The sequence below is a fragment of the Falco punctatus genome (genome assembly GCF_963210335.1).
Source record: "Falco punctatus genome assembly, chromosome: 8".
NCBI classification, from domain to species: domain Eukaryota; kingdom Metazoa; phylum Chordata; class Aves; order Falconiformes; family Falconidae; genus Falco; species Falco punctatus.
The window spans coordinates 18,017,770-18,044,093 of NC_137588.1; the positions used below are offsets into that span (position 1 = coordinate 18,017,770).

A 26,324-nucleotide genomic window follows, 5' to 3' on the forward strand; every position below is an offset into this window, starting at 1 on the left:
ACCAGTCAAGCCACAAAATGCCGACTCCTTTATTTCCCCGTCATTGTAATTTCCATCTTAGAGGAGGAATTCAGTTAAACACGAGAGATATTTCTGAAATACAAAATTATAGACTACAAGAACAACCACCAATTTACAATTTTTAATGCCTAGATAATTTTCAAAACTGCATGTCTGCATTTTCAAAACCAGGGAGTACCAGAGAGAGAGAGAGGGAGAGATATCAAGTAACAATTAAAGAAAAAAAAAAAAAAAAAAAGCTGTCACTGTCCACAGGAACCATGTCTAGTCACGTTTTCAGTCAGTCAGTCAGCTAGCTGAGGGTCATGTCATTATTTAGTTTCTGTAGAAAAAACACAAGTACAAAAATAGTATCAAAAAGCAAGGTACCTATTTTTATTTTAAAATATACATATCATAAAACATAATTGATCCAACAGCATATAAATGAGGGGTTTAATATCTTTAGAATAATATTGAAAGTTTATCTATGTTTCTCTAGCTTTTAAAGAAGTACCTCTTTTTCTGAGCAGTGTGTGAAAGCCAGCAATTTTTCTGCAGTGTACTGTTGATATAAAATATAGTTAACTTATTTTTTATTCTGGAGTATAGTTTCAATTATGATACAATTACTTTTTCTAAAATTTTTTTGCACAGAAATAATTATAAATATACAGATTAAATTTCAGGATTTTAATAAAGTTTTAACTAAAAAAAGAATGCAAATCAAATCGGTGATGCAAGACTTTTCCACAACAAGTATAATAAAAGACAGTAATAAGTATTTCATGATGGAATAACTTAGTAACTAATTAAATAATTATTTTAAAACACCACCAAACATTTTCAGAAGGGGGAAAAAATGCAATGAAACCACTTGCTGTAGGTTAAAGCCAAACAGCAATGATTATTTAAAGACACAGAATCCAGCTCTAGATATCTGTGTTTTGCATTTCTAACATAGCTCTAGTTCGAAGCTCTGATTTCTAAGGACTACTTGAAAGCTTCAGGAAAAATGTCTGGGGTGGGTTTTTTTAGGGGTTGGGGGGAGTGGTATCTAAATAGAGCTACCAGGTTGCAATGAAGAGCTTAATCAGAATTCCACAATCCATTCTTCTGAACAATACCAAATCCTTTCCTTCCTCTTGTATTTTTGAGTGACATAATTTACACAACAGGCATCAGACATTTGCAGTGAGGTTCTCACGAAATACTCAAAGCAATGCAAAAACCTGAGTAGAAAGCACGAGGCTGGTCAACGCCAAGAACATTGATAGCTTCTGCTTTTAGCAACTGCCTAGAAGTAGACACTGTAGTTGTCTTCTCAAGCCTACCCTGACTCAAAGCAAGATGGCTTAAAATTATTTCAACCATTAATACTTACTTAGCGTAAGAGGGGAGAACCTCAACCGAAAAAAACTTGCATTAGAACTTAAAGTAGTTAAGAGAACCTTACTGGTCTGTATTTCCATCAATTCTCTGCTACTTTTAACTATTCATATAAACAACTGAATTTTCATTGACTTGTAGGAGAGCCAGAGCCTGCAAAATTCATTAGATGGATTAGTTTAGAATATTAATACACATGTATTTAAATTCTCCTGATAAACAAAGGTTGTTTCAAGATAACAGACTGTTCTTATGATCAGAAGTTTACATTGTAAGAGCATTATCTGTAGCATACCATTAACATAAAAAATTTTAAGACACAGTTTTGTAAATTATATTTTTAAAAAAGATTATTTCTGTTAAGAAAAATATTATTGGCAAAAAAACTTCAAAAAAGTCAGATAAAAACTGCCGAAATAAATGTATCTCAATTGAATTAGTCAATTGAATTAATTTATTTTCATATATTCTATTGAATTCACAGATCTTATCAGATTTTAATCAAAGAACCTTGTACAGAAAGTACTATTGCAGAAGTCCAGTCACCTTGTTAGAGACAAAAAGCAAGCAATACAACAGAACCTTAGAAAGGATTTTATTTTTTTTAAAAGGCAATGACTTCCTTAAGTGAAAACTCACAGAAGTTTTAGCTAAGAAGATTATTTCCTCCAGCTAAAATTATAAAAGAACAAAAGTTAGTATGATAAAATCTTTTTAAAAAAGGTACTAGTTCAGAGGAAGAGAAAATTCCATCCCCTTTCACATGCACAATATAAAGCTTTAATGGAAAGCAAAATATAAGCCTCAACTACTGCAAAATGTTGTCAGTCAGTCCAATACAGAGACACAGTGGTAAGCTTGATTTAAATGGGCAAACCATTTTAAAAGCAGCACAGATGAATCTTACTTTTTATGTACCATTTTGTTTGAATTTGAGAAACTCACTAAGGACAAAAAGAGAGCAAGTAATTTTGTCTGTCTGTCCTAAGCAACAATAGATGCTAAGACAACCAGCTAAGAGTCTCAGAATCAGGAACCTGATGTACAGGATGTAGTAAGCTGTAATACAGTAAACTCAGAAAGCTCTTCTACCTGCGTTATTGCACAGGCCCAGCAGATGGGAGTAACCAGAGGGGAAGTATTCAGCAGTCATTTGCACCAGAATTAACCAGTATCTGTCCAAGATAGATTTAGGGTGTCTGTCTTTGAACAAACTAAAACTAGTATTCTCTATTATTCGAAAATTTACAGAAATGATGAAACCTAGGAAAGGAAAAAGAGCTCTGCTGTAATTTTGCATGTGTAAAAATATTATTCTCAAAAATCACACTGAAAAAACGTGTGTTCATCTATGTGCATGTATGAATTAAAAAAAAACAACAAAAAAAAATCAGGTTTAGACTGACAATCAGAAAAGAACCTCCCAGTCTTCTCACTCTGATCTTTCTTAAAAATAAATAAGAATAAACAAACTTTCTAATTTTGGATGCATACTGGATCTATGCTTTTCTCCTAGAAAGTAGTAAAGGCAGACCTGGTACTACATTACACTTTACATGGTAGTTTTTCCTGCAGTGACCAAGAGGCTAGCCTTTTATTACTGGAAGCAAAAGTCACATAAAAACCAAACAAAGCCTTTGTACAAAGGTAAGAGTGTGGGTACAAGTTATTTAACTTGGCATTCACCAGAGCTGCTGATTAAAAAAAAAAAAAGGAGCTCTGAATGAGTTTTACCTACAATTCAATGAAGAAAAAGAATGCTAGAGATCAGTTTTTTCAAATAGCAAGTTGTGGATAAAGGGTAAGACCACTTTTAGTAACCACTGCTTATCAAAAGAACAGCGTGAAAGTCCTTAAGAAAAAAAGTAGTAAAAGAACATGACAGGCAAAATCATTTTTGGTCTTTGCAACCCCTGGGTCACAAAGAGTATCTACACACAGAAAGGTATAAGGAGTGAAGCTTAGAAGTAAAACATTGATGTGAAGAGAGAGTCAGGATTTCATGTGATATTCTCTGAATTAAAGCAAAACTGCACGTTCCCTATAAAGATAATATGGCTACTGAAATTATTTTTGAAGCTACAGTAGTGTTTGGGAGTTATTTTGTAGAAAACAGGGCTTAGCCTTTCCTCCCCCAACTACATTTTTCTTTTGGTAATAATCCTAATGTTAAAAACCCCCAATTCAATCCCTCCACAACACGCTCTGCAATATTTTCTTCACTATCACACATTCCAGCTACACTTGATTTCTGAGAATCCAGATGACCCAAATATCCCAAGCCTTCAGTTTCACCTGGCAACCTTCCCTGTCCTTCCCATGCCCTTTTTTTATTTACCCCTTCTCTCCTCTGCCCTTCAGGGGCTGAAATCTACATCTTTATCCAACATCACGGTGAGGGCATGTGTTTTTAATGAAAGAAAGACACACACAAGCTGATCTCAGTTTCATTGTTTATTTTTGCATACTCTTTTCAATGTTAACTGATACTCTTCTGTACATCAAGTGAATATTTCTATTAACACCCAGACTGACGTTAATCAACTAGTTCATATTTGTTCAAAAATTATAAAAATAGATTTTTACCAAAATAAAGCGTATGCGTGCATATATAAGCATACACCCCCCCATATATACATAGACACACATACATCACAAAAGTAAATTTCCAGTTGTTAGCTAAAAAGATATTTTAAGTTTATCACTGCAAGTTCATATCTAACCTCAAAATACTCTGCCTATCGCTATTTCAAGTAGTTGAGCTTCAGTTTAAGTAATGGCTCAGATGGGGTACTCACCTGATCAGTAAGTTCTCTGACGCTTATTAGATTCTTCTGTAGGCGAGTCTGCCAACCTTACTTTAAGCCTGACTCCGTTCACAATCTTCCCATGTAACGCAGTTATGGCATCACTGGCACTTGCTCTGTCTGCAAATTTTGCATAGCCCACATTTTTTCCAGCCACAAGGTAAACTTTTATCAAGTGTCCAAAACGACTGGAAAAAAGGAGGGGGGCGGGGAGGGGGGAAGAGGTAATTAGATAATTTACAGGTTTTGCTGCAGAGATACCTATTACCCAACATGAAGCAGATATGATTTTGTAGCTGCAAAAACTATATTCTCACATGCATGCTAGATTTTCTTGTGCTCCTCTCCTTCAAAATGCCCAGTTTTTACTTTCCTTTCTCTAGAATTCCAAGCAGGAATAGAAATAAAACCAGAAGTCCACAGACGATGTTTTCTATGGAATATTACAACAGAACCACAAGCACTGGCGATTTCTCTCTTATTTAAAAGAATGTATATAAGTTAATCAATACTATGGTCCCCAAAGACTAAATGGAACTCAAAAATCCCCACAAAAACAAAACAACACCCCTCCACACCACGCATACCCCAAAAGAAAAAAACCAAACAAACCCACACAGGAATACACACAGACTAGCAGATAATTTAAGAGGCTAAACTTGCATCTTACTTAAATGAACTTGCTCAGTTGTGATTATCTTTGAAAAGGTCTGACTGAAATGACTCAGAAAGCAAGCACTAAAGCTTTATGGAATAAGCCAGATTTACAACTCCTCTGGAGATTCCTAGACAGTTCCTTAAAAAACATAAATAAAGTCTGCTTCCTTCATACAGAAGTTATACAAGCGTCAAGACTAGGGTGCATAGCCTTTTTCCTCTCCAGCACATCAAATAGGTACAGTTTTAAATCCCACACAAGTGCATATTGTTTCTTTTCCTCTCCTGGTGCTTTTGGCTTTCCAAAGATTTATTGCAAATGCCAGAAACGCCAGAAAAGGGAAATTACTTTTTCTTCAGGAGTTTACTAAAAATAAGTAATACAACACATTGGAGAACAGCTAAACTATAGATTTGTTTTAAAGATGGCAAAAAATTGTCTCTCAAGCCTTTGTTCCTCATAGGGAGGCATGTGAAAGGACAGCTGAAATAGTGTAAGTAAGATGCAAACCATCAAAATGTCCCAGGATGTATCAGAAAAAAACCCCTCCCTATACTTACTCCCCAAAGTTACTGTGGAAATTTATCAAAATACTTAAATTCCTTAAAGAAATACATACAAGAAAATGCCAAATAGATCAAGCTATAAGAACTGGAAGTACAACATCTTTTGGTTAAAAAAAAAAAAGACTAGACATCTTACTTGAGATTATGTTAATCAATAATAAAGCTGCTGTACTGATGACACTATCTATGCCTCAAGGTGAATTCCATTACACACTTGTTTCAAAAAGCAACTGTTACCTATTGATCATTTATTACTTACTGATCACTGTGCACTCTTCATGATGACAATCTTTTTTATTTTCAACATTTATTTTAAATATTTCATGGTTATTTTTTTGGTTAAAAAGCACTTATTTGTAAATGGAGTCTTACCAGAATATATCCTCCAATACATTTACAGGTAAAGGATGGGGATGAAAAAGTATGAAAAGCCTTTCCTTCACAGAAGTGTCAGGTGGAACTTTTTTTTTGTGTGGTGGAAGTATGGCATCTGTTTGTGGCTGAAGTAACTGTGAGCCAGAAGTTCCTCCAAATGCCTGCTGAAACAGAGGGGGAAAAAAGATGCAAGTATAAATTAACCAATGGTCAGGGTGAAAATAATTTTGCCTTATTAACAATTTTTGTTCCCATCACAGCACATAAACTGGCTCTACGAGTTCTCATCTTAATTTGTTTACTTTGGTTATTTCATTAAATTGGACAATAAATCCAAGTAAGGTCAGTCACTTTTACAGGGAATAAAGATGTACAAACCAACCAGAGGTACATCTTAAGAACACAGCATCTCAGTTACAGAAGAAAGTAAGCAGTGTTCTTTATTGACACATCTTAAGTTTCCTACAATTCAGAGAGTATTAACAGCATCCATTAATAATTAATGTATTAATGTAATGCAATACAAACACAATTAATGTAATGTTAATAAACTTACAGGAGGTGTCCTATACTGCTGAACAATTGCATTGTTATTCCGCAACACTGATGACACATGTGCTGTTACCAGCTGTGTGGCCATTTTTCTGATGAGACTGCAAGCAGAAGTGATAATAAACTATTTAAAGGATAGCCTTAAGTCACAGTAATCTTAAACTCAGCAAAAGAAAATAAGTTTTAACGCACATCTAAAAGTCTCTGGAAATCTGTAAACTCCTGTAGATAATGAAAATCACAGCAGGCTTCCATGACACTCTAGAAATGATCTGAAAGTATGCATGCTAGCTGCAACTCACTGAAAACACTCATACATTTCTACATACAAAGATACAAAACCTCTTCTTTACTTTTCTTAATACTTGGGAGGGAATTAAGTCTATAGAGCCCACTACATTTTGTAAAAGGTAACTAAAAGGCAGAAGGGACAGAAAAATTTCACCTGTTTCCAAAAAGAGCACAGAAATTCAATTCAGAAGTCAGAACATTATCACAGAAAATTTACTTACAGCTCTCGTTTTCCAGGAATTTTTAATTTGTTCTGTTGCAGAATAAGAAAAAGCAATTGCATTTTTTGTATACATTCACAGCCCGTGTTGTAGGACCATGAACTAGTAGGAATTATTGAAGAATGAAGGAAATTGCCTGCAAGAAGGACAGTTGCAATGAATATTTTTTTCAGTTTAAATCAGGCATGCACTTCTGAAGTGAATCTCCCCATTGTCCCTCCTTACTGACCTCATTCATATCCCAGAATAGGTTTGACAAACTAGATTCCTTTAGGATGAAACTAAGCCAAAATACTCACTGCAGGAGCACACCTAAGCCATTGCAACCTGTAATGGGCATTCAAATCACAGGAACAGATTAAAGATGGTCAAAGTAAAACCTGACAATCTCCATGCAGTGGGAGTATCAAATCCTCAGCACACAGTATTACTCTACATATGTCCTTCACAAGGCTACTATTTGCAGCACTGCAAATACAACCAAGAGATCAACTAGATAAATCTGTTTCTAATACAAAAACCTCATCAAAAACAGACTCCAGCCTTGTTATGTATTAGAGATACTTACAAAGATTCTTGCCAAATCCAAGATTTTCCAATGTATCTTAAGAGTATATATTCTAATGTTTTATCAAAGACTAGTAAGTTTCAAAAGGTTTATTCTAAACTATTCAAAAAAATTTAAAAAATCCACCTAAATTTTAAACAATACTATCTACATGTATGAAACAAGATCACAATGACATTGCTGTTCCTTATATTAAAAATGTATTTATTTTAAACTTTGCTCTCCAGAACACAACTCACAAGTGTCTTTGTTTATCGGTACTTACTCTGAGCTATCACTCCCATCTTCTAGGAAAATGACAGTCAATCGATTTCCAGGAGGATACTCAAACCCATGTAGTTTATACTTGGCATATATAGCTGACGCAGCAGTACTATACTGAATCACAGCATGCCCTACAAATACAGTGCACACAGCTTCAGTATGATACAGGTAAATCTTAAGAACAAACTACACTCATATAAAGCAATATGATTAAACTTCACATTAGTCATGGATGATAAAAAATTCTTAAGTCTTTTTTACCACACATTACATTACTTAATCAGTAGCATTTGTGAGGAAAACTTCAGCAGAATTAAGTAGTGACAATCAGCTATATTTATGATAACTTGAAAAGCTGGTAATAAAGTACAAGTGAAAACATGTCTTCTTCCCTAAGCCTGAATTAAAAAACACACACATACACAGTTTCATTTTAAAATGCAATTATCCCATCAGAAGTGAATCTCCAGTACTGTACATTTTAACTCTCTGAATCATTTCCATTTCAAGCCTCTTTGAGAACAGACCTCTTTCTCTCAGCAACAGCAAAAGACTGAAATAAAAAAAAACCTTCCAATACAAACACAATTTGTTTTTTTATGATTTCATCCTGTTAACTCATGTCAACTGCTACACACAGACACACACACCCATTTAAAGATGAAAACTCAAAAGATGTGTTTAAAGGAAATTTAAACTAGATGCCCGATAATTTCTGCAACTAATTAACTTAGTTTTACCAAACCCGCTTCTCATGGGTTTGATTCTATCCTTCTTGAGATTGTATAATCTGAAAGCAAAGGCATTTAAGGCTATCTGTAAACAGAGGTTCAAACAAACCTGACTTTGGGGCTTATGCATCAGTGATAGCAGCAACCATTGATACATGAAACATTAATTCTTCCCAACGAGTGTACTGTATTTTGCAATAAAAATGAAGTCAAGTACAATAATAATTTTTAATTTTACTTACCACTATTGGTGTGAGGATCTCGCTGAACATCACAATACTCCAGTCCTGGAACTATATCAAAGAGGGCAAACAGCTGTTCTTGTATAAAGGGAAGCCGTGATACCACTGACAGACGTTTGGAGACCGACTCTTGAATTCTGCTCTCATTTTTTTCAAAACTACAAAACTCTGGCTGCCCACCTCAAGAACCAACAAATAATTTGAGTCATCACACTAGCATGCCTTCATTTCATAAGTATTTTTCATTCAACTTGTAAAAGTAATCCAAGTCAATTATATACTAAAGGTAACACATTTATTTCACCGCTGCAGGTCACAAAATAATCAGCCAACTAGAGCAAAGTAAGACATAAAAATACAGAAATAAAATGCCTGGGTTGTTTCTAACTCCAACAGCCAATCTACTATTGCAGTGTTGACCTAAGCCTCTGTTAGCTTCCCTTTGTCCAGACTGCATTCTTATTTTGTCACCATACTCAAGAATACAAATAATTTTTAGTATAAAAAGCTATGACTTACAAAACGGAAGTGTATTTCCTCTTGGTTCTTGTCTCGTGTTATTACTGTAATAATCGTGTTCAAAAGACTCAGATGACTTATTTTTAGGTTCAGCCAAAATGGCCCTGTAGCCTGAAACAACCACACATATAGCAACAGCTCAGTACATCTGAATTATCTGATCGCATCCACATTCTTAAGTACTGTATTTAGAAATGTATCATTTAGAAAGCCCAGTAAGAAAAATAGGAAGGTAACTAATCTGTAACTCCCTAAGTCTGCAAACTGTGTGAAAGTTAACAGCTTCCACATAGAACTACTCCTAGTCACAAGTTCAGCACAACAGAGCCTACTTGCGGTAAGAGTGACTGAGCACTGGCACAGGTTGCCTAGAGTGGTTGTGGAGTCTCCATCCTTGCAGACAGTCAAAAGCTGTCTGGACATGGTCCTGGGCAACCATGGTGCCCAGGTGACACTGCTTGAGCAGAGGGGTTGGAAGGGTCCTCTGGAGGTCATCTTGCCCAACTTCAACCTGGCAGGACTCAGAGACACTCCAGAGGCAGTCACCTGAACTTCTGTGTTAGAATAGCAGTTTATGTATGTTTTACACTGTTCTACATTTTGTTTTTATGAAAGAAACAGGTATTACCCTCAGGCTATCCAACTAATCTCATTTTAGCCTCACAGCAAAAAGGAAGTAAAATTTAACTGCTAAGTGATCTCAGACTTATTCCTATACAAGAATTGTCACAAATACAATTTTTGTACAACCACTTACGATAGGTATGATGTAAAACCACCACATATATTACTGGAGAGAGAAAAAGAAAACCAAACAACAACACACACAACAACAAAAACAACAACCACACCCATACACCAAGCTGTTTTGTATTTATGATTAAGCAAAAATTGAACAGGAGGCTGGACTGGAAGGCTGCTGTTAGGTTTCCCCAAAAGCTTTTCTTCTCCTGGATGAGCAAGCCCAGTTCCCTCAGTCTCTCCCCCTAAGTCATGTGCTTCAGCCCCTGACCACCTTAGTGGCCTTCCACCAGACTCACTCACTCAGATTCATTAATACATGCTCTAGTACCACCAAATATAAGTGACACATGTTTGGTCATAAAGCATATGAAGTCTTTCTTTCTGTAATAGATTAATCATGACATTAAATGAAAACAAACCAAAACATCCCCCAAACTTCAATTAGGATTAATCTACCTTTAAATATATAGACTATCAAATACATTTTATACATATTCATTTTTTATTAAATACATTTGATTTAAAATGCATATTCCCAGGGATAAATTAAAATGAGGTTCTCCTGGGTATGAAGCCTACATTACAGGCCAATAATAATGCATGACAGAAAACTCTTCATCCATTTCTAAACTCTTTTCACTGATCTTACTTGCAGCTTGGTCCTTCAAGAATGTAATCAGGTGACTGTTCTCAATGAATGTTAATAATACTGTTTTTTATTTGCAATGGAACCTTGTCTCAAGATGTGATTACATCATAAATCATTTACCTGCAAACAAAACTAAAAATTAAAGGTACATTAATGATGATACACACTTATTGCGAAAAACTTGAAAGAATTCAATCAGATTCTTACTTCGATCACACTCTTCAATTGCTCGGGCAGCTTGCGATGGTTTTAAATATCTCACATAGCCCAAACCTTTACTTTCTCCAGTAGTCTTGTTTTTAATAATGCTGCAATATTCAATGTCTCCATACATCTAGAACAATTAAAAAGCACATTAATTTGCAATATTTGAAAATGCATTAGTGCCACGCATTAAGCCTTTCTGATAAATTAAGACAAAGGCAATTTAAAATAAAAATTAACAAACAGCAAATCACTACCTTAAACTTCTCTCGCAGATCCTCCTCTGTATAGGATTTTGGTATCATAACAAAGATTCGTGTAAGCTCCTCATCTTCAACATCTCGGTGGCTTCCAGAAGCTCTTGACTGTGCAATAAATACCTAATGGAATAATTACGTAGATGTTAATTGCTGGACAAAGGGTCTTAATCACATATCAACGACCAATAGTTTGTTTCAACAAGTTTTTGTATTTATCTTTCACATAAGCTAGCTCTCCTTACATGGAAAAAGATAACATCTCTGATCATAGATGCATCTGTGACAAAAGATACAGCACACCCCAAACAGTCTCCCAAACAGGACAGATGCCAGCAGAAGTTCTCACTGGGAATAATGAAGAGTGGTCAGGAATATCAAAGACTGATTCAGCAGCACTGCCAATGTCACCGGTAGCATGTGAGGTAGCAAAAAATGCATTACTACAACAGGCCTAATATAGCAGTAGTAACAAAATATAAGCAAGCAAAGAAGCTGAGCAGCTTATTAAAACCTTGCTACTGCAGTTCAGTGCTCAGTTGGGCCAAACTCTGCAGGTCTAGTGCTCTGTCAAGGATTGTAACTTCTCACATCTGTAACTGTTAAAATCCTTTTTAATTACTGAAAGAAATTTCATCTCAGAAGTGCACACCAGAAGACAACCAGGCAAAAAAAACCCCAACAAAAACAAAAAAACAAAAACAAAACCCAACCAAACTAAAATACCCAAACCAACCAAATAAGAAAAATACAAACCACCTTCAAAGTAAGTCTGTTACACAAAAGCAGCAACTTACTTCAAAGAGCTCTTAAATTACTTTGTAATAGTCATGCTGGGCAATAAGGAATACAACTCTGTTCTTTTCACTTCTAATGGAAAGTTCTTCAGAAAAGATTTTACTGATTCAATTGCATTCTCAAATGAAATACATGGAATCTTCTTTCACTGTTCGAAGTCATTCATATCTTGTTACTACTTGAGGAATATAAGAATAATTCAAGAGGCTAAAAGCTGACAGCCAGTTCCACAGATTCAAAAAAAACTCATAATTGTTTTGAAAAAACTGTACACAAGCTATAAAACTGATATAAAATATACCTGAAAAAACAGTTCTATTTATTCACATGGATCTTAAAATATACTGGTTTAGAATATTTCACAGAGACTCCCTCAAGGATTAAAAGGAAAACCAAAAAAAAAACCACAAACACACACACGCCCCCCAAACAAGCAAAAAACCCCAGTTTCCAGACACTGCATATTCCCCAGGCCTGTGGCTGCTAATGCCACGCGTGGGAGCTGCGGGCAAGGGTGGGACCCCCAGCAGCTCCCCCCGCAGCCGAACGCGGCCCAGTCCAGAAGCCCCCAAGGGCGGCAGCCCCCGCGGGGAGAGGGCAGCGCGGCTCGGGCCATGCCGGGCGGCCTGCTGCCCGGGGGCTCCCCGGGGCTGCCCCGGGCGGGCCGCCGCCCCCCACTGAGCGGCTTCCCCTCGCCCCCACGCAGGCCAACACGACGTCCGAGCCGCAAGTCTGGGGTGCAACGGCCGAGGCCCGCCGCCCCCCGCGGCCGCCATGTTGGGAAGGGAGCGGGGGGCACCCCGCCGGGCCCCGCTCGCTCGCCCCCGGCCCCGCTCCCCGGCTGGAAGGCGGCGGCGCGGCGGTACCTTGATGGGCTTGGTGTCGGGGGCCAGGCTGCGTCCGTGCATCTCCTCCATGGCCCGGCAGGCCTGCGAGCTGCGAGCGAACTTGATGAAGGCGATGCCGCGGGACTCGTTGGTGCGCTTGTCCCGCAGGAGCCAGATGTTCTGGATGTCCCCGAAGGGAGCGAAGCGCTCCCGGATCAGCGCCTCCCCAGTGTCCTTGCCCAGCACCACGAAGACGCGGCTGTTGGGCGGCTCGTCTAGGCACTCGGCCGAGAGGCGGAAGCTGCTGCCCTCCTCCATAGCGGAGCCACCGGGCTCCCGGGCCGCCGGGGACCGCTGGCTTTTCTCGGGGACCGGCGGGGACCGGCCGCAGCGCCCTTTCCGCCGGGGAGACAACATGTCCGCCGCCGCTTCCTCCTGCGCGCCGGCCGCGCCCCTCCCGCCTCCCCGCGCCTCGTCAGGGCCGCGGCCTCGCCTGCAGCGGGCGGGGTTGCTCGGCCGCCCCACGCCGGGCCTCAGCCCCGGGCTGCCGGCGGGGGCCGGGACACCTCTGGGCGGGCTGCGCGGCGCACCCCGCTGCCGGGGAGAGGGGCCGTGCGGCAGGAGGGCCTCCGGGCCTGCCCGGGGCACCGGCGCCTCCACCCCGGAGGAGGCAGGCACTTGCTCCCCGGGAGTGGCGGCGGGCGGGCGGGTGGGAAGGACTAAGCAGAAACGAATCGAGGGTTGGCGCCGAGGCAACTCCCGGGCTCCCCCCTCGCCCCTGGCGGCGCCCGCCCGGGGTCGGCGCCACGGAGCCACCGACCGAGAGGAACCGTCAGCAGGCAGCGGGGCCATCCCCCTGCTCGGGCAGGGCCCCCTACAGCCGGCTGCCCCGGTCCGCCCCCGGCGGCTCTGGGATGGCTCCGAGGAGGGCGACTCTGCAGCATCGGTGGGCAACCTGTGCCAGCACTCAGTCACCGCCCCTGTAAAAACGTGTTTCCTGATGTTCAGATGGAACCTCCCGTGTGTCAGTGTGTGCTCACTGCCTCTGGTCCTGTCACTGGGCTCCACTGGGAAAGCTCATCTTCAATGTCTCCCTTCAGCTATTTATACATATTGAAAACATCCACCCTGAGCCTTCTCTTCCCTGAACAGTCCCAGATCTCTCAGCCTTTCCCTGTGAGACGTGCTCTAGTCCCTTAGTCATGTTTGTGTCCTTTCACTGGACTCTTTCCAGTATGTCCATGTCTCTGTGCTACTGGGGAGCCTGGAGCAGGACACAGTACTCCAGGTGTGGCCTCAGTCACAGTCCTGAGCAGAGTGGAAGGGTCATCTCCCTTGTCCTGCTGGAGACACTCCTCCTGATGTAGCCCAGGATACCTGTGGCCTTCTTCGCCACAAGGACACATTGCTGGCTCATATTCACCTTAGTGTCCACCACAACACACAAGTCCTTTTCTGGAAAGCTGCTTTCAGCCAGTCACCCCTGAGCATACACTGCTGCATGGGATTGTTCCTCCCCAAGAGGACTCTTGCACTTCCCCTTCTTGAGCTTCTTGATGTTCCTGCCAGGCCATTCTGCAGCTTGTCGGGACCATCTGGATGACAGCATGACTCTGGTGTTATCGACTGCTCCTCCCAGTTTGTACCCTGGGTCAATATTTTCCTAATATACTCACTTCTGCTGAAATCATTTATTTATTTTTAAAGGGCCTCTTTCAACCAGACCCACTACACTACATGGTGACCCTCCTCCTTTGAAACAGCACTAGTGTCATACAGAAAGAGCTTGTCCGTGAAGAAGGTGTTTTCAAGGCCTTTGCTGCTATAGGCAGCCATGGGGCTTAATGTGCATCTCGTGAACTCTCAGGACACAGAGGCCCAGGGAACTCAAAGTATTCATGGGAAACAAACACAAAAATGTCCAGGAAAAATAACTATCTGTAGGAAAAGCAGCACAGGCTAATAAAATGTGAACAATGCAATCTTACTATAAAGTTAATCACATCTTCAACAGTTAGATTAAAAAAAAAAAAAACACAAACAGAATTCTTCAGCTGAATATAGGAGCCGCCAGTGCCCTAGGGTTGTAGTGGCCCTGACCACTGCACGTTGAGGGGTCAGTGGTCCCCAGTATGGTTACCCCAGGCAGGTGCAGGCTGGAGCTATGCCGGGCTGTGCTGCAGGTACAGCCTGGCATTCAGGCTGTGCCGTGCTTTGCTCTTCCCTTGGGTGCAGGATAAACTTGGCCAACTCATTGATTACAGGCAGCCACCGCTTGGTACCAGCAATTACACCACCCGCCTGGCCTTGCCTTTATCTAACAGTGGAGCACAAAGTCCTCCTGAGAACATAATTTCTCATTTGGCTAGAAACAGAAACTAGAAATGATAAGCGTTGTTTCCACGTAAGAAAATCCTATAAAGTTTGAAAGATCAAAAGGGAAGAATCTCTGCTATGGATGTGGTCTGCACAGCGTGCTGTGTGTAGGAGGCTCGCTCGATGCCACACCACCCAGGCCTCTCACCATCTAAAGGGATGTGAGGTTATACTATTATCTTCTTATAGCGTTAGCATTGTAAATTAATAACATTGTAGATCATGGATCCTCAAACTTTTTAACCACGGGGCCGGAACGCGGATGCAGTGGCAGGCAGCCATCTGCAGCTGCTTGGTTTCCCCCCCCCAACCCCCGGCGGGGGGGGGGCGGGGGGGTTCTGTAAATACCGGGGGGCGGATTGAGGACCCTGGGGGGGGCGTATCCAGCCTGTGGGCCATAGTTTGAGGACCCCTGTTGTAGATGATACTTCACAGAGTCTAAGTGCCGCTCTTACTGGGATCACAATGGACCAACACCTCCTAGTGCAAAAATGGGGTTAAATGAAGAAATCAGGGGATCGGATGCATGCTTTCTTCCCATTATTTTCCACAAGCAAATCAGATGTGCAGAAATCCTCCCTCTCACATGCGCAGATGTAGTTGTCAAGTTCATATCAGCAATGTTTCATGGAGGCAAGGTCTGGTGATCTGAAGATCTGGAGGAGGCAGTGTTTCGAGCACTACACAGTCCTGGCGGTGTCCTCAGAAGCGGCATTTTTGTGAGGGGTAAATTGTGTCCTGTCTTGGGAGTGTAATGTAGGTTGATGATTTATTTTTAGAGGAACATAGAGGATATAGTGGTTGGGTTTGGTTCCATGTAGACTATTTCAGAAAATCTAGTAAGCTCTTTGTGCACCACTGTGAAGCCTCTAGAGAAAAGCTAGGTTACGACAATGCATCAGGAGCAGTGTTTTAGGGCTGGAAGGTGATGTCCCTTCCAGCACCAGACTCCGCGTTCATTTTTTTCCCAAATCCTGGCAACACTTTTTCTTGGCACTGCAGAGTGGAGCCATAACAGGGGTGCCACACCGCCCAGATTGAAAAGCAAGCACTTTGGCATGGGGAAGGTCCCTGCAGAAGGCAGGTGACACTGCCTGGGGCAGAGAACATGCCGAGTTCTCCTCTCCACAATTGGACACCGCTGCGGTGGCACCTGCTGTTTGACAGCCAAGCATGGAGTGGTGGCAGGAAGCTCATCAGGCTTGAGGGGGTGCCCGGGAGATGCTGGAGAGCAGGGGCAGGCCTTGATTTTTGTGCCCGCCAGAGCCAAAAGGTGCTCAGCTCTCCTTCCTTCCCTAGCAGACATGGGCCCGAGGGCACCCTTGCAGGCACCTTCCCCCTCTGCCGGGGCCACTGCCACTGGAAATCCCCATCATCATGAAGGTGTCCTGACAGGCACTGGAGGAGGGGTTGAATTCTGTGGTTCTGGAGACGTTCTAGATGGCACTGCCACCCACAAGGAAATCCTGAAGTGCTGCTGTGTTTCAGATCTGCCTTCTAGACAAAAGTGCATTGACCTTTCCCCTTACCATTGAAGTACCTCTAGGAAAGCAATCAAGGAACTTAAAGCTACCTTAACCTCCAAAGAGAATAACAAATTTTGTAATTCTACACCTCTCAGAGATGCAGCAAAACCCAAAACCCCATGGTGCTTTTTCCTAATGGTAAAGTGGACAACTTAAAAAAATATAATTCATGACTATCAGAATCAGATCACGTTAAGAAATTGTGCAGCTTAACTGAGTCTTACCCAAAATTACCTTTATTGTTAAGTCTGGGTCAGACTGTCATTACTTTGAGGCACATTTCTTATTACTGTGCAAGACAGAAATATTTTATAAAACTGTAGAAGGAGATGATAAATATGACCAACAACAGTGAACTTTTCTGTAATATGGTTCAGATTTCCTTTTTTTTTATTATTTTTTACATAGGTCAAAATGGGCAATATTGAAAAAGACAAGAAGGAAGATCTTTATTCAGAAAAGTTTTCAGTGCCACACAGTTGAAAAAGATAGAAAGCACAAGACAGGACCAAATCTTAGGGGTTTATTTAGCCACATAACAGGACAAGCTGCAGGATTTTCTTGCTCAGATGCAAACAAGAACAAAGGTAAAACTAACAGGTGACATGGATGAGTTGCAGTGTTGGAGGGGACATCTATGAAAAAACCCTTTTCTTTAGAGGTACAATAGAAAGCCTTACTCATGAGTTACTCTCACAACTGTCTGCTTTGCATTACTGCAGATGAATCTGAACTATGGTTTCAGAAACAAAAATCCTTGGTCCCTGTATTAAAAGAAAATTTTACCAATATTCAGCACACCAGGTCTGAAGGTATATAGCTTTCCCAGAACCCTGTAGTATAAATGGGCAGATTTAAATTTCTGTTTGAGCGCTTTTAGATTTTGTTTGCTGGTCACTACCCTCTACTGGCATAGTGGTGTGCTGCAGTTGTTGTTGCTCAGAACACTTGACCAAGTACCTTCACTTACTAGTAAGCTATGACTTGTTCTTTTCATACAGTCCTGAAAAGGAGTGGAGCAGCTAAAAATGGAAAGTAAATCTGTGTGGGTTTCATTGTTTTTATTTATATTCTTTGAATATAAATTATATAATTTGAATGAAGCTATTCATTACAGACACAGTCCTGTTTGGTTGGGTTTTTTCCTTGTTACTAAGGTCCTTTAGAATTGGCTGACTTCTTTATTTTTCCATGATTTCTAGGAAACGTTTTGTGATATTCACTTTATACTGGTATTTCTTTCATCCAAAACATCATCAGCATATATTAACTACTTTTTCTTATTAAAAGTTCAGTGAACAAATCATACAGATGTTAGTACAAGTTTTTAAAAGAAAGCCAACAAAGTGTGTGTCTCCAATGTAAGTCCTTCCCATGGACTGCAGTTCTTCACCCACTGCTCCAGCATGAAGTGGGTTCCTTCTGCAGGGTGCAGTCCTTCAGGAACCGACTGCTCCAGCCTAGGTCCCCCACAGATCCACAAGTCCTACCAGCAAACCTGCTCCAGCATGGACTTCCCATGGGTCACAGCCTCCTTCAGGCATCCACCCGCTGTAGCGTGGGGTTCCCCATGGGCTGCAGGTGGATATTTGCTCCACCATGGACCTCCCTGGGCTGCAGGAGCACAGCCTGCCTCACCATGGTCTTCACCACAGGTCGCAGGGGAATCTCTGCTCCAGTGCCTGCAGCACATCCTCCCCCTCCTTCACTGACCTTGATGTCTGCAGAGTTCTTGCTCTCACATAGTCTCACTTCTCTCTTCCACTGGTGCAGATTCTTTTTTCCCCCTTCCTAATATGCTATCACAGTGGCACTACCATCATCACTGATCAGCTCAGCCTTGGCCATCCTTGGAGACAGCTGGCATTTGCTCCATTTGACATGGGGACAGCTTCTGGCATCTTCTCACAGAAGCCACCCCTGTAGCCCCCTGGCTACCAAATCCTTGCCATGCAAATCCACTACAAAGTGGTATCTAAATCCACTTTAGACAACAGGAAAAGTCAGCTCTGGAGGACAGGAGAGAAACTTGAACATGTTGTCATAGATATTTTAGTCGTCTTCAATTCAACAGCAGGCTTCTGTTGACAGAGACAGGTTTTACCACAGTTGGAAGGAAACACTAATGGTTTCTCAGCTTCTGTCAAGAGATGCCAGGAACTGACCACTGACAACCCTTTTTCTAATGCCCTTCAAGGAAGCACAGCCTTGATGAATTTCATGTCAATCTGCAGATGCACATTTTCAACAACTGTATGAAAGTAAAGTTGGATCTTTTGGGTACTGGAATCACAAAGATACTTACATAGTTTAAAAGTAGTAAGTAGTTGTATGTGAAATGGTGCAAAGAATTGCAACTCTCCATGATGCAAAGGATTTGAATTTGACTTACTAAAGTGACACAAAGACAATGTATACCTTGTGCATTTTATATTATGTATATTTATGCTCACATTCATCTTGGATTCTAGGCACATTATGTTCAGGAGCATCACACCTTTGATTTGAGACCATTGATATTTTCATAAATATATGATGTTGGACCAGCCTTGTATTTTACTATCTTTTTTGTTTTTCAAGATTTGTCTGAAGTGAGAATACATTGATGGACTATTTGGAAAACCTTAAGAAATACATTCCTGGTACAAAAAATATTTTTGCTGGAATTTCAGAATTTTTGCTGAAAGAGCCGGTCTTATTGCATACTTGAAAAAAGCAACTTCTGCAGCAGCTCTAATGTCAGTGAAAAAATGCTTTGAATTTTGACTAGCTCCTATGTCAAGTTTTAGTATTTTGATATTAATTATTCATTGGGGATTGGCCTTAGCAAAATCAAGTAAGGATATATTTTAGGATGCTATTTTCCAATAAACAACAATGGAGGTGAGCATTATTTATATTATGTATTTCATAGACCTTTGTGGAGTGTACTATAGAAGTACCGTTCCTTTCTACAAGGAGATCCAAGACCCCAGTTCTGTAACTAGTTGTTCACACACCCACTGAAGCTATTATTTCAACTGTGGCTATGTAAAGAAAGTGCCTGTAAGTATCAGGACTGACAACTAAATGAAGTTTTAATTTTGGGAAAAAAAATCCTCAGCGTTATCATCTGTGAAGGAAAGTACCAGATGCAGTAGATAACAAAATACAACCTTACATTAAAAGAACACTGAATAAGGATGACAGAAGCACAGTATCAAGAATATCCGGTATTTTCAGGGGACAAGTAACCTTTCAGTAGTGATGTTGACTAACAGAATCTTAAGGAGATACCTGAATACCCGTGACCTTTGTGGTTTGAAAATACAGTCTCTCTCACTGTATTGTTGTGTTCCTTTGTGTATTAAACAACCATAATCACCTACCAGTCATTTTTCAGAGCTGTAGATTTTTTTTTCTCTATTTGTGGCTAACATGTTATGGCACCTTTATACTCTAACAAGTAGAATGAATGAGGGCTAAATAGCTCAAAGAAATCATAGTAGATATTTTCACCAACAGTAGAGGATTGATGAAGGTGATTAACATCCTCCTGAAACCTCCACATGAATCTCTACCACTTCAATTATGACCTTCAGTTTAACTCTCTGTTTACACAAATGTAATAGTTTAAAACATGCTTCACTAAAGCAAGGTTCCCTTATGTCATCGCAGGAGGGAGCATTAGTACAAAACTGATTTGCTATAGTGTCTATTTCCAGGTACTCATTTTAGCTGTATTGCTCCAGTGTTTACATACCAGGGGCTTTAATTGATCATCTCACAGTGCTCCATAAAGCTGAACTGCTGTTTTTAAGCAAGGGAATAAGTGAGAGTCAAGTAAAAAGTTCTGTGACAGGACTAGATGAGTACCCACTTTTTTTCCTTTTGTGCTGTAGCTATATTCTCCCCCCCCCCCTTTCAGTTTAATAACTGGGACCTGTTCTGCTGATTGTTCAGACAATGAAAGCATCTGCCTGGATGAAAAAAAAAATCTTGAGTGCTTTTTCTCAATTGCATTTTGAAAAGTGCTATGCCGCTGCCTTTCTGAATAGAGAAATACGCTCAGCCTGAGAAACACATTGACAGTTCTTGTGATTCTTTTAGGGCATCTCTGTATGTTTGTACTCAAGGAGACAAGGTGAGACTGGCTAAAGCCTGCCCTGCTGTCTGACTTGGCACTGTGCATCCACACTGATAAAAGCTGCATCATACATAAGATGCATCAGATACAAGCTGCCTGTACCTCACTGCAGCATACCTGTAGAATTACGAAGGCAGCGCAATCCCATGATGCTGACAAAATACATTTGTCTTTTTGGCCCTCCCACAAAAGGCTGCAACTAATCTCTCTCAGACCCACATAGGAAGCTGCAGTCCAGCATACAGTGCACTTGGTTTACTCACCCTGCAAACAGAGGTATAGTTTGATGTGTGCCAGAGCACAAACAGACGCAAGTTTTCTCCTAACATCCACCGATGCACACCAGGCCAGGCTTCTGAAGCAGGTTTTACCGTGACAGCATGTCAAAAGCCTTGTGCAAGTTACAGAATAGAAAAACCACTGTGCTAATCTGTGTCACATTTCACCTTTAAAAGAGAGGATTATAGTTTATAACAGATTTGGAGCTGCAGAGTTCTTTACAATTAAGGTGTTAGGTAAATTGTTTGCTATGTATTTTACACAATGGAGACAACGGCATTTCTACTTCCTTCAGTCTTGACTCTGCTATTTGAGAGACTGTCAATATGCAGCTTTTGCTGTACCCCATGCATACAATCCCAGCAAATAAACTGAAGATGCTGCAAGGCTGTTTGAAGAAATTGTAAGGGAAGACCTTGTTTATACCTAGGCTTATGGAAACACTAAGTTGCTTTATGTGTTTACATACAAAACTGCTACACAGTAACCATTTTGAGGTAAACACTGCTGTGAGTGCTCAAACCAAACCTTACTACAGCGAAATGGTAAAAATTATTTACATAAAATTATTTCATTTGCATGCAGACACCCAAGGTCCTTGCTTGAGGGCTCGGGGTACGTGCCTGTCAGACCTTCAGCAGCTTACGCCTTTTCTTTGTGTAAGTGGAGTGTTTGTGCCAGTATTGCAAAAACGCAAATGCCACCGAAAGGCTAAGCAGCAATTACTGGCTTCGGGCAAGCGTGTGCCCTTCAAGGGTGATGGTGACGCAAGCGCCAGCAGCCAAGGACAGTTCAGTGGCAGCACAGGCAGCAGTGTACAGATGTGCACCAACAATGTGGATGCTGTGAGAAGCGAGGGTGGCACTTCAGCTTGTGTCCTCCTGAGATCGGGGCCTCCACGATGTGACAGTCTCTGGCGTAGGCTGAGGGGCTGTGCCTGCTGCTGCGCATGAAATCCCTTTCCTTCCCAGCTCCGGCAGCCTGTCTGCAGCGCAGAGAGAAACGCTGAGAAGCTCAGTATTTCAGTCGCCCTTGCCCTTACTGAGATACGCCTGCAATTTCATGTCCAGGGCCTGTATGGAAAGCGCTCAGCTTCTTCAAAGGTGCGATGTGCTCGGGAACGATCCCCTATAGCGTGTCCTCCGACGGCCCCGCTCTCCGCCCCCCCCCCGCTGCCCGCTCGCTGCAGCCGGGCATCCCCGGGAAGGGAGCGGCGGCAGAGGCATGGTGCGGCGGCCAGCAGCGGCCCCTTCCCCGCCGCCACGGCAGCCCGGGGCCGGCCCGGCTCCCCGCTCCGACCCCGACCGGCGAGGGCTGCTGGGGGGGCGGCGCCCCCCGCCCCCGGTTGCCCGCGCGCCTGCGCGCCCCTACGGCCGCGGGGTGCCGCCGGCGGCGCGGATCTCAATGGGGAACCGTCCCGCTGCGGCTCGGCCCTGCGCGGCGGGGGGGACCGGCAGAGCAAAAGGAAACCCCGCCGGCGGGCGGGAGGCAAGCACGGAGCCCCGCCGCAGTGGGGGAGCTGCTGCTCAGCCGCCAACAGCGCTGGCACCAGGACCGCCGGGCGAAATCCTTTGTCTGTCGCTTCCTGCGCGCTCTCCGGGCTCCGCGGGGGCCACAGCACCTGCACGGAGCCCCTCGTTACCACCGAGTGCTGCGGGAGCCCGCGGGGCACGGAGGCGCAGCCCTCCCTCCCCGGCTGACGCCCGCGCACCCGCCCGCACTGTGGACACGTGCCCCACATCGCTCCCTCTGCTCGCCGCCCGGACCCCGCGCAGGGGGGGTCTGCGGCAGGGAGAGGGTCCCCCCAGCAGGGTCAGAGCCCCCCGCAGGTCGGAATCTCGCTTGGTTGAAGATTGGCCCGTGTGTTTTCCCAGCCACCCGAACTCCCATTCATGAATTTCTGACGCTGCCTTCATTCAGGCTCCGGTGAGCGCGTGAAAGACATGTTTCACGTGTCGGATCCGTGGCTCCGGCTTTCCAGCCGCTGGCGCGTGGGCATCGATTTAGCAAGGAAACGTGCTCCACGTGCGCACAAAAATAACCCCGGTCCGCCCGCCCCGGGGGGTGCGGCCGGCTCCCGTCTGGCAGCCGGTGCTGCAGGAGCGGGCACACAGCAGCGCTCGGCGCGCCCGCTCCCGCTGAGCCGCCCGGCCCCGGGGGAACGCGGCTGCCGGGCGGGCGGGCCGGGGCCCGCGCTCCGCTTCTCGTTCTCACACGGCGCCGGGCGCGGAACGGTGCGCGCCGCGCGGAGCCGGGTCCCCGCACGGCAGGGGCTGCAGGCGTGTCAACTCAGGGCTTCGAGAAACGGTACCCGCTCGGGCTTTCTGAAAGGGCCCCGCTTTTCCGCCCGTCTCCCGAAGCACGGAAGCAACGCAAATAGTGCTATAAATTAGACATCTTTAGCGGGAGCGCTCGCGCTGCGCCCCCCGCCCCTCCCGCAGATCTTGGCCGGGCTTGCCCCTTCCCCGCACACGCATCACAGACAAAAGGACCCGCCCGCTTCCCCCGACCCCCCTGCATGAGGCGCCCGCCGGCGCGCAGCTCCCCAGCGCGGCGCCCCGCTGCCCGGGGCCCTCCCGCGGGGGGACCCTGCCGCCGCGCCCCGCCCGCCCGCCCGCTCCCCGCGGCGGCTGCCGAGGCGGCTGTCGCCAGGCGGGCGGCGGTGCCTCCACCCGCAGCGGCGCTTGCCAGCCCTCCCTCCTCCCCGCCTGCCCCCCCGCTCGGCTCACGCGTCCTCCCCTCCCTCCTCAGTGGTCCGCCGGCTGGGTTACGCAGCACCCGCCGCCAGCACTGACAGCACTAGGCAGAAGGGGCTTGCCCGAGCGCTCCCGGAGCATCTCCAGAGGCGCGGCGGCTGCGCCTGCCCGACTCACTGGGGGAACCGGTCCAGAGCCGGGGGCCAGGGCCAGGGCCACCGAAGGGCTGAAGGCCGGGGAGCGGAAAAATACCTAGAATAATACGAACACTACTACTAATAACAATAAAGAGTGGTGGGCAGGAAAAGGAGGTCGCGGGGGGAAGCAGAGGGCGAGAAGAAAGCGCGGCTTCAAGGACGGGCCGGGGCAAGGGGCCGGGGCAAGGGGCAGGGGCAGGCCCTCGCCGGGGCTGCCGGCAGCCCCCCCGCGCCCCGGGGCAGCCGTCGGGGCGGCGGCGGGGCATGGCCGCCGCGGGGACTCCCGCGGCCTGAGCCGCCCCCGCCGCCGGCACCATGGCGGCCCCCGCCGACGCCGGCCTCGACGTGGCGGCGGTGGAAAGTTTCCTAGAGAGGCACCCGGAGCTGGTGGAGAAGTGGCTGAAGAGGAAGATGTCGCTCTCTAAAGCGCCCGCCGCCTCCGCCCCCGACCCGTCGGAGGAGCGCCGGAGCAGCGGCGGCCCCGGCGGCGGCTGGGGCAGCGCGGGCGGCCCCGGCGGCCCCGGCGGCGGTGGGGGGCTGCAGCGCCGAGCCTCCCAGAAGGAGCTGCGGAAGAGCTTCGCCCGCTCCAAGGCCATCCACGTCAACCTCACCTACGACGAACATGTGCACGCCCGGGCGCAGGAGCCGCTGAGCAGCGTGCGGCGGCGGGCGCTGCTGCGGAAAGCCAGCTCCTTGCCCCCCACCACCGCCCACATCCTCAGCGCCCTGCTGGAGTCCCGCGTCAGCCTGCCCCAGTACCCCCCCACCGCCCTGGACTACAAGCGCTACCTCAAGGAGCACAACGAGCGCCAGTTCTTCCTGGAGCTGGTCAAGGACATCTCCAACGACCTGGACCTCACCAGCCTCAGCTACAAGATCCTCATCTTCGTCTGCCTCATGGTGGACGCCGACCGGGGCTCTCTGTTCCTCGTGGAGGGGGCCGCCGGCGGCAAGAAGAGCCTGGTCTCCAAGTTCTTCGACGTGCACGCCGGCACCCCGCTGCTGCCCTGCGGCTCCACCGAGAACAGCAACGAGGTGCAGGTGCCCTGGGGCAAGGGCATCATCGGCTACGTAGCGGAGCACGGAGAGACGGTCAACATCCCCGACGCCTACCAGGTAGGGGACCGGGCAGGCTCCCAGCGCGCCGCCGTCCCCGGCTCCCCCTCGGACCGCGGCGGCGGAGGCGCCAGCCGATAAGCCCCGTCGCCGCCCGGCCCTGCCTCCCGCCGCGGCACCCCTTCCCCGCCGCCCTGCCTCCCCCGGGGCGGCCCTGCCGGGGCGGCGGCGCTGCCACCGTCGGGGAGCCGGGGGTTGCGCGTAGCGGCCGCCGGTGTGCTCGGGCAGCTGCTGACGGGGCGGGGGACGGACGGGGACTCCCGTGAAGGCGGGAGAGCAGGCCTCCTCTGGATGGCCGGCGGGGCTGAAGCGGTCATCAGTTCGGTACAGCAGCGCTTTCGGATTGCGCAGGAGCGGTAGCCGGCTTCATGCGTTTTCAAAACGTTATTTTGGAATCTGCTGAAGAAAAGTTTAAAAAACCGCTCGTAACAGCCCTAATGATAATACTCTTAAATCGCGGTTGCACTTAACGTTCCCTGCCTTCTCGCCCCTGAAAGAATCTCATCGCTTTCAAGAGAGCACCTTTGCATGTGCCTGCTCAGCCCCACATGGCACGTGTTTTCAAACCCATCCCGAGGAGTGATATAACCAGTCCCGTTACTCTCCTGCCAGGACTCTCCCCGTCTTTTACTTTTATAGAGGCTTCTGTGTAACTGTGAAAATGTAGTCCGGTCTTCAAGGGAAAAATCCACTTCGACTTCAGCCCGAACAGACATGCCTTTGCCTGCTGCAGAACAGTGCATTCAGTTTACCAGCTTGACATTTATGTGGCTCAGTCCTAGGGGCTATTTCTAGTGTTGTTAGTGAGACACTATCAGCAATTTTAGGTTCTTGAGAAAATTAAGAATGACAGAGTGACATATTTTCTCAGTTAGGATCATGGAAAGTTTTAGAAAGGTGAGCAATGTATGTTTAAAAATTTTAGTAATAACTATTGGCCAGTGTCTAATTTTGCTCTACAGTAGTAACAAAAATAATAAACATTAGAAAACTGATGATGTATTACAGCAAACTGTAAAGGAAGAGACATGAAAAATAAGGTTGGGTTATTTTTATTTGACATACAGAAGAGCCAGGGTAAACATATTTTGGGCTGCATATTTATTTATTTGCCAAGCAGTGAAAAATACTAGGCACCTCACACCTCAAGACTTGACAGAGGTTCCCAGCCCACCAGAGTTCAAAGGGAGTGAACAGAGCTTGGTTAAAATGCTGTAGTATTCAGACTAAAATGATTGAGTGTTGGATCACCTTTGAAAAAATCTAAACTTGCTTTCTTCCTGTATTTTTCCTTTTCTCCATTTTTCACTTTCTCTTCCCATCTGATTTTTTTTTATTACTTTAAC

The 26,324-nt window shown here is 45.0% G+C and overlaps 2 protein-coding genes across 5 annotated transcripts in view; one reads left to right on the forward strand and one right to left on the reverse strand.

Moving 5' to 3' along the window:
- Positions 1 to 129: 129 nt before the first annotated feature.
- On the reverse strand, positions 130 to 13,516 carry RBM45 (RNA binding motif protein 45). Of its 3 annotated transcripts, XM_080400379.1 has the most exons (10): positions 12,702 to 13,516; positions 11,038 to 11,160; positions 10,784 to 10,910; positions 9,184 to 9,294; positions 8,665 to 8,844; positions 7,693 to 7,822; positions 6,352 to 6,448; positions 5,793 to 5,959; positions 4,188 to 4,384; positions 130 to 343 (listed from the first exon to the last, which is right to left on the reverse strand). In XM_080400379.1, the coding sequence occupies exons 1-9, from the start codon at positions 13,512 to 13,514 to the stop codon at positions 4,192 to 4,194; spliced, it is 1,941 nt and encodes a 646-aa protein (XP_080256505.1). In that variant the 5' UTR covers positions 13,515 to 13,516; the 3' UTR covers positions 130 to 343; positions 4,188 to 4,191. The 3 variants fall into 3 exon arrangements, with proteins under 3 accessions (XP_080256505.1, XP_080256506.1, XP_080256504.1); XM_080400380.1 differs by lacking the exon at positions 130 to 343 and having other exon boundaries at positions 3,829 to 4,384; positions 5,793 to 5,956; XM_080400378.1 differs by lacking the exon at positions 130 to 343 and having other exon boundaries at positions 3,829 to 4,384.
- A 1,891-nt stretch (positions 13,517 to 15,407) lies between these two features.
- The window catches only part of PDE11A (phosphodiesterase 11A), a 142,543-nt gene continuing 131,626 nt past the window's right edge, over positions 15,408 to 26,324 (forward strand). For both annotated transcript variants that reach the window (XM_080400368.1, XM_080400369.1), the window contains exon 1: positions 15,408 to 24,978. In XM_080400368.1, coding sequence (XP_080256494.1) covers positions 24,178 to 24,978 — 801 coding nt within the window. In that variant the 5' untranslated portion in view covers positions 15,408 to 24,177. The remainder of the gene's footprint in view (positions 24,979 to 26,324) is intronic.